At 46.0% G+C, this 10,000-nt stretch overlaps 1 protein-coding gene and 4 non-coding genes across 5 annotated transcripts in view; all 5 read right to left on the bottom strand.

Moving 5' to 3' along the window:
• Positions 1–399: 399 nt before the first annotated feature.
• On the bottom strand, positions 400–471 carry trnap-cgg (transfer RNA proline (anticodon CGG)). Its single transcript has one exon. It is a non-coding gene; the product is annotated as a tRNA-Pro (tRNA).
• A 1,076-nt stretch (positions 472–1,547) lies between these two features.
• trnap-agg (transfer RNA proline (anticodon AGG)) lies at positions 1,548–1,619 on the bottom strand. The gene has a single exon. It is a non-coding gene; the product is annotated as a tRNA-Pro (tRNA).
• A 1,083-nt stretch (positions 1,620–2,702) lies between these two features.
• Positions 2,703–2,774, bottom strand: trnap-cgg (transfer RNA proline (anticodon CGG)). The gene has a single exon. It is a non-coding gene; the product is annotated as a tRNA-Pro (tRNA).
• A 1,076-nt stretch (positions 2,775–3,850) lies between these two features.
• On the bottom strand, positions 3,851–3,922 carry trnap-cgg (transfer RNA proline (anticodon CGG)). Its single transcript has one exon. It is a non-coding gene; the product is annotated as a tRNA-Pro (tRNA).
• A 3,520-nt stretch (positions 3,923–7,442) lies between these two features.
• Positions 7,443–10,000, bottom strand: part of LOC130420422 (uncharacterized) — a 3,750-nt gene continuing 1,192 nt past the window's right edge. Inside the window, exons 3-8 of the mRNA XM_056747705.1 lie at positions 9,883–9,960; positions 8,792–9,052; positions 8,530–8,725; positions 8,165–8,432; positions 7,598–8,008; positions 7,443–7,529 (exon numbers count right to left, since the gene is read on the bottom strand). Of these exons, the coding sequence (XP_056603683.1) occupies positions 7,443–7,529; positions 7,598–8,008; positions 8,165–8,432; positions 8,530–8,725; positions 8,792–9,052; positions 9,883–9,960 (1,301 nt within the window). The remainder of the gene's footprint in view (positions 7,530–7,597; positions 8,009–8,164; positions 8,433–8,529; positions 8,726–8,791; positions 9,053–9,882; positions 9,961–10,000) is intronic.

Below are 10,000 nucleotides of genomic sequence, written 5' to 3'. Positions count from 1 at the left end.
AATTTGTTCAGCTGTATTTTCCGCTTTCCCTTGGGTGTAAAGACCTTTGGCTCATTGAGTACAGGTGACCTGTTGTCAGTATGAAAAGTAGCAATTGCTAATGAGAAGGCCAGCTGAGATTTGAGTCCAGAGTGCTAATCATTACACATGGAATGCGACTTCAAGTGATAGATGACCCGCCTGGTTACCGAGGACAGTCTGCTCGGTCTGATGAGGTCAAAGAGCTCTTTGGTAGCGAGAGCAAAGCGATGAACACAGGCAAACTTGCCAAAACCCAGGATCGATCAATAGACATTCAAATCTTGAGTGTAACACTCTCCAATCTGAGCTAACCACCTATTTCGGATCCGCATAGCACTCCTTTAAGTACGTCCTGCCTTATGTGGAGCGCTTAAAGGAGGGCTCGTCCGGGATTTGAACCCAGGACCTCTCGCACCCGAAGCAAGCATCATACCCCTAGACCAACGAGCCGAACAATAAAAAACAATAGTGATTTCCATCCCGATGCGAAAGGTATTTCCACCGCCCGTATTTCCCGTTTCAATGAGCGAAACGAACATAAATCATTGGACACAAAGCAGGGGAATTAGCTCAAATGGTAGAGCGCTTGCTTAGCATGCAAGAAGTAGCGGGATCGACGCCCGCATTCTCCACGTCAGTGTCTTTCGGGGCTTCCTTCTTAGCCCTCCCTATTATACCCGTCCAGGCTCACCGCTGCAAAAAAAGGTTGTTGTGTTGGGACTTGCTCATATGCTCAGTCACAAAACACCAGCAGGTGTCGCTCCTCGCTAATGCACCTCGACACATATAACAAGAGTCTCCCGTATGGTATGTGTCTAGCTTTTACCCAGAGCAACATGATGCAGGAGCTTCACTTTCAAAGACAATGGAGTTGTCACTTGAGATTCCACAAGTTTTCTTGCATAGTTACTTGCATTTTCATTAAGCCAGTGGTCCCGTGTGCTGTGCTGCGTGTTTTTTTTTTTTTGCTTTCTTGTAGTATCACGAAAAGCCATATACCCCTTATTGTTGGGCAGTTGTACAAACAAGTCCTTCGCCCTGGGCAAGAAAAATCTCTCTGCCCAGATGTTTTTAGATCATAATTTTGGTGTGTGTGTGCAACCACATGCACGTCTCAGACATGGCCAATTTGTTCAGCTGTATTTTCCGCTTTCCCTTGGGTGTAAAGACCTTTGGCTCATTGAGTACAGGCGACCTGTTGTCAGTATGAAAAGTAGCAATTGCTAATGAGAAGGCCAGCTGAGATTTGAGTCCAGAGTGCTAATCATTACACAATGGAATGCGACTTCAAGTGATAGATGACCCGCCTGGTTACCGAGGACAGGCTGCTCGGTCTGATGAGGTCAAAGAGCTCTTTGGTAGCGAGAGCAAAGCGATGAACACAGGCAAACTTGCCAAAACCCAGGATCGATCAATAGACATTAAAATCTTGAGTGTAACACTCTCCAATCTGAGCTAACCACCTATTTCGGATCCGCATAGTGCTCCTTTAAGTACGTCCTGCCTTATGTGGAGCGCTTAAAGCAGGGCTCGTCCGGGATTTGAACCCGGGACCTCTCGCACCCTAAGCGAGAATCATGCCCCTAGAACAACGAGCCGAGCAATGAGGAGCGAAAGTCATTTCATGCCCGATGGGAAAGGTATTTCCACCACCTGTATGCCCCGTTTCAATTAGCCAAAGGAACATGCATCTTTGGAGGCAATGCAGGGGAATTAGCTCAAATGGTAGAGCGCTCGCTTTGCATGCGAGAAGTAGCGGGATCGACGCCCGCATTCTCCACGTCAGTGTCTTTCGGGGCTTCCATCTTACTTCTTAGCCCTCCCTATTATACCCGTCCAGGCTCACCGCTGCAAAAAAAGGTTGTTGTGTTGGGACTTGCTCATATGCTCAGTCACAAAACACCAGCAGGTGTCGCTCCTCGCTAATGCACCTCGACACATATAACAAGAGTCTCCCGTATGGTATGTGTCTAGCTTTTACCCAGAGCAACATGATGCAGGAGCTTCACTTTCAAAGACAATGGAGTTGTCACTTGAGATTCCACAAGTTTTCTTGCATAGTTACTTGCATTTTCATTAAGCCAGTGGTCCCGTGTGCTGTGCTGCGTGTTTTTTTTTTTTTGCTTTCTTGTAGTATCACGAAAAGCCATATACCCGTTATTGTTGGGCAGTTGTACAAACAAGTCCTTCGCCCTGGGCAAGAAAAATCTCTCTGCCCAGATGTTTTTAGATCATAATTTTGGTGTGTGTGTGCAACCACATGCACGTCTCAGACATGGCCAATTTGTTCAGCTGTATTTTCCGCTTTCCCTTGGGTATAAAGACCTTTGGCTCATTGAGTACAGGTGACCTGTTGTCAGTATGAAAAGTAGCAATTGCTAATGAGAAGGCCAGCTGAGATTTGAGTCCAGAGTGCTAATCATTACACAATGGAATGCGACTTCAAGTGATAGATGACCCGCCTGGTTACCGAGGACAGGCTGCTCGGTCTGATGAGGTCAAAGAGCTCTTTGGTAGCGAGAGCAAAGCGATGAACACAGGCAAACTTGCCAAAACCCAGGATCGATCAATAGACATTCAAATCTTGAGTGTAACACTCTCCAATCTGAGCTAACCACCTATTTCGGATCCGCATAGCACTCCTTTAAGTACGTCCTGCCTTATGTGGAGCGCTTAAAGGAGAGCTCGTCCGGGATTTGAACCCGGGACCTCTCGCACCCGAAGCGAGCATCATACCCCTAGACCAACGAGCCGAACAATAAAGAACAATAGTGATTTCCAGCCCGATGCGAAAGGTATTTCCACCGCCCGTATTTCCCGTTTCAATGAGCGAAACGAACATAAATCATTGGACACAAAGCAGGGGAATTAGCTCAAATGGTAGAGCGCCTGCTTAGCATGCAAGAAGTAGCGGGATCGACGCCCGCATTCTCCACGTCAGTGTCTTTCGGGGCTTCCTTCTTAGCCCTCCCTATTATACCCGTCCAGGCTCACCGCTGCAAAAAAAGGTTGTTGTGTTGGGACTTGCTCATATGCTCAGTCACAAAACACCAGCTGGTGTCGCTCCTCGCTAATGCACCTCGACACATATAACAAGAGTCTCCCGTATGGTATGTGTCTAGCTTTTACCCAGAGCAACATGATGCAGGAGCTTCACTTTCAAAGACAATGGAGTTGTCACTTGAGATTCCACAAGTTTTCTTGCATAGTTACTTGCATTTTCATTAAGCCAGTGGTCCCGTGTGCTGTGCTGCGTGTTTTTTTTTTTTTGCTTTCTTGTAGTATCACGAAAAGCCATATACCCCTTATTGTTGGGCAGTTGTACAAACAAGTCCTTCGCCCTGGGCAAGAAAAATCTCTATGCCCAGATGTTTTTAGATCATAATTTTGGTGTGTGTGTGCAACCACATGCACGTCTCAGACATGGCCAATTTGTTCAGCTGTATTTTCCGCTTTCCCTTGGGTGTAAAGACCTTTGGCTCATTGAGTACAGGCGACCTGTTGTCAGTATGAAAAGTAGCAATTGCTAATGAGAAGGCCAGCTGAGATTTGAGTCCAGAGTGCTAATCATTACACAATGGAATGCGACTTAAAGTGATAGATGACCCGCCTGGTTACCGAGGACAGGCTGCTCGGTCTGATGAGGTCAAAGAGCTCTTTGGTAGCGAGAGCAAAGCGATGGACACAGGCAAACTTGCCAAAACCCAGGATCGATCAATATACATTCAAATCTTGAGTGTAACACTCTCCAATCTGAGCTAACCACCTATTTCGGATCCGCATAGCGCTCCTTTAAGTACGTCCTGCCTTGTGTGGAGCGCTTAAAGGAGGGCTCGTCCGGGATTTGAACCCGGGACCTCTCGCACCCGAAGCGAGAATCATACCCCTAGACCAACGAGCCGAACAATAAAGAACCATAGTGATTTCCAGCCCGATGCGAAAGGTATTTCCACCACCCGTATTTCCCGTTTCAATGAGCGAAACGAACATAAATCATTGGACACAAAGCAGGGGAATTAGCTTAAATGGTAGAGCGCTTGCTTAGCATGCAAGAAGTAGCGGGATCGACGCCCGCATTCTCCACGTCAGTGTCTTTCTGGGCTTCCTTTGTACTTCTTAGCCCTCCATATAATACCCGTCGAGGCTCACCGGTGCAAAAAAAGGTTGTTGCGTTGGGACTTGCGCATATGCTCAGTCACAAAACACAAGCAGGTTTTGTTCCTCGTTAATGCACCTCGACACAAGTTTCCTAGCAGCAGGGGAATTAGCTCAAATGGTAGAGCGCTTGCTTAGCATAAGAAGGGGCCCAATCTTTGCGCCCGCCTGCGCATGCGAAAAGATGCAGAAAACGTATATTTGTCGACAAATTTTCCCTGCAACAATATTCGGGTTAAATTCCTGTGCGTTATGTAAGAGTTTTAGTTACATGTGTAACAATTCACTTTCCACTTGCTGGCCTCGAACCCCTAGCTGATCGACAAGGTCAATCTCACCTGAGCCGTGCTGCCACCTGTCGACTACATGTGTATTGCAATCAATCAATTGCGCCTTCATTTAGTTATCATATGTTCAATTACATAGTTTTAGACATCATTATTAAAGCATATTACATGTTTATGGTTAAATAAAAATGTTTATTCAAAATGGTTTTCTTTTATTGAATGTGTGGGATATGATTTTATTGATTTTCAGAGATAAAGACACTTCGAATGTAAAATTGTTTATTAAAATAAAATTAAAACACACCCACATTGAAATGAGTACACACACACACAGACAGACAGACACACATATTTATATATTTACATACAGAAGAATATGAACGCTTGGGCCTTTGATATACACAACAAATATACAGGACAATATGAACGAGTTGGCCCATGAAATATATACAGGAAAGTTGAAACTTATTGAGGAGGTGGAGTTTGGGGTTTATTTTGCTGGCGCTGTTCTGCCAACCAATCTTCTAAAGACTTGCCATTTGAAGCATGCAAGCAAAATGTGGCACTACCATACCGGCTATGTCCAAACTCCTTAGTTTTGGGCTGCCCACATTTGCTGCACTTGTTAAAATTAACCCCCCGCAGATACTTCCTCTTACAAACTCCACTTTCCGTCTCTTGCGCCCGCCGGCGCCTATTCCTTTGGGTGTAACGGGATGCAGGAGCAGCAGACACAGAAGCAGCAGACACAGGAGCAGGCAGAGCTGTGCCTGCACCAGAAGACGGAATCACCATTGACACAGTCATGTCAGGGTTAAGGACTAGTGTGCCCATCAATGACCCAGGTGCAGAAATGGGCTGCACATCTCCTGATGCTGTGGGGGCAGCTGCGATGGGGCACTCCCTGTTAGCAGCAGCGGGCCGTCGACCTGGTCGCAAACGAGGAGCCTGTCCTTCTCGATTTGGCGGAAGGATGAATTTATGCTTTGGACCTGATGTCGATGGCGCTTCATTCAATTTTTCCCTCGGCGGAGGAAGCTGCATATCAGCCACAGCAATTGGGTCAGGTGGAGTCAGTCCCTGTGCGAGGACACTCATTTCCTGATTCTTCTGCCGCCGTTGAAACCTGAAAATTAATTACTTTTATTATAGATATGTTTAGAAGAATTCACTGAATTTTAAGCAAATAATGTGCTTTGCTAACCACTGAATGAGTGTCCTCTGGTTTAGCTCAAAAAGCTGGATCATTGTTTCATCCATCAGCCTGCGACTGTTGAGGACCAGGTCTCGGATGTGGTGGTAATCTGAGAGGATTTTAGACCACCTGGGGATGCTAACTCCGGACTTCTTGGTCGGTGACTTGTGTAAAGCACACAGCTTTATACAAATGGCCTCAACCAAGCGGCTGGTGCTGGGCCACTGTGCTGGACCCCCAGGATGTCCAATCAGACACCGTTTGACACTCTCCACACCCGGTGTGACTCCTGACCGCTTCGGTGCCTTAAAGCGCCCATGTGTCAGCGGAGGCTGATGTCGAGGCTGATAGTTGACCCGCTGTTTGTCAATGTCAGGGAGAGCTGTCCATAGCTGAATGGCTTCGGTCACCTGCAGATCAGTGAGGTAAGGAGCCTCACTAAGGCTCACCAGGTAACCAGCCAAATCCTGAACCTTGTCCCAACCAGCGATGCCATCGGGTCCAATGACTGCGCCCTAGTAGATGAAAATGAATGTTAAAATTTGTGAAATAAAACAAGATTGGAAGTATATAAAGCCTTCAAAGTGTCTTACCTGAGCTTCAGTGGAGAGACTGCTTCCAGTGTCAGGTGGCTGCGACAGCACTAAAGGGGCAAGATGCTGTCCTTCTCCACCAGAAGATGTGGATGGCTCAGCCAGTGATGTTGGAGACCGAGGCAGAGGTAAAGATGAGGGGCTGATCACGAGATCACGGCAGGGTTTCATCCTCATACAGCACTGGAACTGTGATGTCCTCCGTTATCTCTTCCCCAAATCCCTCATCTTGCAGGTCCTGGTCATTGACTTCCTCCACCAGCCTGTCTTCCTCTTCGGGGTTCTGGAGCACTGGAGTCAGTGTTTTGCCAGTCTGGCTGTAAAGATACTCCATTCCCAGCAATTCACCTACAAGAATAAATTGGGAACATTAAAATTGTCTCAATATTTTGTCTAGTACATTAAATGCTAAATAGACAAAATTATACAGATATACAAAATGTCTTGCCTGTATATGCTCCAGGAGGGCGATAGCGCTCATCCCAGGGCTTCCCAAAGACTGTTAGGCTAAGCCGGTCCACAGCCTCTTTCATGGCTCTGCCAAATGACCGGATGGAGGATGCTCCTTTTATGGCGTCTTCCATCCGGTCATCATTCCAACGCATCAAGCCCTCGAGGAGATAGGCCTGAAAATGCGCATCACTGGCACTGGTTCCTAAAAGTAAAAAAAACAAAAAAGAGTTTTATTTCTCACATATGTACAGGCTATGTACAACTACTGAGATGCTATGAAGTAACTGGTTACTTGTAATACATATATCATTATATATTATGTCATTATAACTCATAACTTCAGCCAAGACAGAAAATAAATGTAATAATACAGTAAAGTTTGACATTTATGTCACGGGTAGACACGGAGGAGGAATGGAGATGCATTACTTTAAACTAATGGAAGCAGTAACAGTGCTTATATTTTTTACAGAAAAATTAGGAATCGATTTGTATGTAATACCTGGAATAAATCGGTTCAGGTGGAGGTGGAATGACTCCAAGGATGTAGAGCCACGGGCACATCTGTAGCAGCAGAGCTCCACGCCACCTTTCTTCAGTGTCCCCTTCCTCATGTAGAGTGGAAAGTTCTCTGGGTCTTGGAAACACTGCACGTGCTTCCGCTGTTCTTTCCAAATCTGCCGGATCCGTTCGTGGTCCAGCAGAGGAACTCCCAGAGTGTCCTTCCCGTCTGCACTGTCAAACAGATCGATCAGTGCTCCAATCAATCTGGTGGTCTCCTCCACACCCCTGGTCCTCCTCCGGCAGTGCAGTGCCAACTCTCTCCTGGTAATGCGAGCACTGACCACCTTTTCTGAGATGGGGCCAGTCTTATTTGCCGCCAGCTCACCCACCTTTGCACGCTGAAGAGCAGCCACATCCTCTGGATCCCACTGAAAGATGCACGTGGATAGACGTGCCATGAAGATGCCGTAAAGCGGATGAGCCTCTGTAGTGACACCTGCAGCAAATCGCCGCATGAAATGCCAGATGTCGAGGCGCACTTCAAGCTCATCCCACTCTGAAAACATGACCTTCACCCAAGACTGGCCGTGCTGACTGCAGCAATCTCTGTCCACGTACATCACTTTTGGGGCAGCCTCTCCTGCCTCCCGGTAGCGTTTCATGAGGCCAGCTGCCATGGAGTCCAGTCCATGTCCCTCGGCGGCTGTCAGAACAGATACAAGGACTTGACCATGCTCATTCCCAACATTTGTGCACCAGGCAGCTGTTCCTGAAGCAGCACCGGCAAGTTTCTTTGTGACCTTTTGAGAAAAATAAAAGGGTCAAAAACTGTGTACATTATGTATGCACATATATCCATATCAGGCAAATTTATGATATAAACAGGGCTGTGATATCTTTTTTGTGGAGTCCATCTTGAGAACACAACCAAAGATAGAAGTAATTTTGGCCTTGACCTCGTGCATTCGCCCCAGAACATCCCTGGCGTACACAGCTAACAGCCACTTAGGTTTAGGTAGGGCAGGGAAGAGAGGAGGCTCAGCAAACACAGGAGGCTGCACAAGGGAGGACGTTGTGAATGGTTCACAGGCAGTAAGGTACTGCAGGACACGCTGTGTCCATGCCTCACTGTGTTGTTCCATCAGCTTCTTGTAAAGCTGAGTCACACTGTTGCCCAGTGTCCTCTCCCTCATCATCCTCAGCACCCTGTTGTCACATGAGTATCTAAGGAAACAACAGTATAATCATGCAAATGCTTTGATTGTTAAAAGTTTAACACAATAAAAGCGCCAACTAATGAATGATTGTCATTATGAATTACCTGTATGTCAGCAAAGCTGGAAACTGACTGCGGTGGCCCATATCCAGCAGTCCTAAGATGTCCTCAGACCAGGCGGGATACTTCTTTTTGCAGCCTTTGCACTCCAGATACTCAGTGGCAAGGTCATACCACCTGTCTAAGACCTTGCGCACAGTACGGTAGAGTCCTGCCGCTGTCAGTCTGTGCTTACCACAGTCTGGGCGAACACAGACAAGAGGAATTAACCACATCTTCAGCGGCATCCATAAGAAAAGGGGCCGACAGAAGAAGAGGTCAGGTGAGGCGGGTGGCTGAGTGTGAATTAAAGGGGGCTGAGGAGGATGCCACCAAAGCTTCAGCTGGCACACTAGTTCTGGCTTGCCGGTTCGCAGGTTGGCCACGAATAGTGTGTTCCGGATCCACTCATGCTGGAAAGGTGGAAGATGATCTTTCCAGTGGCTTGGAAGCTCAGCCGATGGCTGATGATGTGGAAGATCTGGTGTTCTTGCTGTTTCGGCTGATGGAGACGGACCGGCACAGGCCTCTGAGTGAACAGTAACAAAAATAAAATAAGGATGACTGTTGGATTTGATAGTAAAATGCCATAAATGCAGCCCACAAGCATGCGACGCAGTAATTTTGGACAAGTATTAATAATTATTATGATTATATTTAGGAATAGCAACAAAGAAAATGGTGTTAAGAAGCAAAGAACAGTGTACATTTTATTGATGTAATGAATATGGAATCGGTACAGCTCTTTGAGAATGAGGATCAGATGTAATGGAGTAAGGAAGATGAGGTGTGATCAATTCAGTAAAATGCCCACTGACATGAAGCATGCACACAGATAGAGTAAGGAAAAACCTCTGTTATCTCAAAAGTGCTAACTGCCAAAAGTGCCATCTCAAATTTTCTTTTTACTTTACAGTAATAGCAATGAATGGGTTATTTTCATTACCATTCAAGTGAAATAGCTGAACATTAAGATAGGAGCCTGATAAAATGCTAATTCTAAAAGAAAATGTGAGATGGCGCTTCTTCTAAAACAATGAATCTCCACCATCCTGTCTGCTCAATGGGAGCTAAAGAGTGAGTGAGACAAGCAAGCTGTGAGAAAAAGTTTGCCGGTGATGGTTCAACAATGGGTTAGTTCCAAAAAAAAAAACGCTAATAAATACACAGACACCTTTAGACAACCTTAATGTTTGAAGAAGTGCACTCAAAGAATGCATCCCGCTTGAGGCATGATCTGATGTAGTTCTGTATTGTAAACAAAACATATTTAAAAATGTTGATTTTCTTTTAAAAAATAATCCTGTGTGTTTTCACAAAACATACTTAAAATATATGCATTTGTGTCATATGCCACACCTGTAGTTAGTTGTGCTTCACATTGTGATGCAGCAAACATCAGCTCCGCATCATCTTCAGCAGCGGGAACGGAAGTGTCTGGAGCAAAAATGTTAAAACTAAATACTGCAAACAATAC

This window comes from Triplophysa dalaica, chromosome 5, assembly GCF_015846415.1.
Source record: "Triplophysa dalaica isolate WHDGS20190420 chromosome 5, ASM1584641v1, whole genome shotgun sequence".
NCBI classification, from domain to species: Eukaryota; Metazoa; Chordata; class Actinopteri; order Cypriniformes; family Nemacheilidae; genus Triplophysa; species Triplophysa dalaica.
The sequence above is the reverse complement of the archived record's forward strand: the minus strand, read 5'-3'. Positions and strand labels throughout refer to the sequence as shown.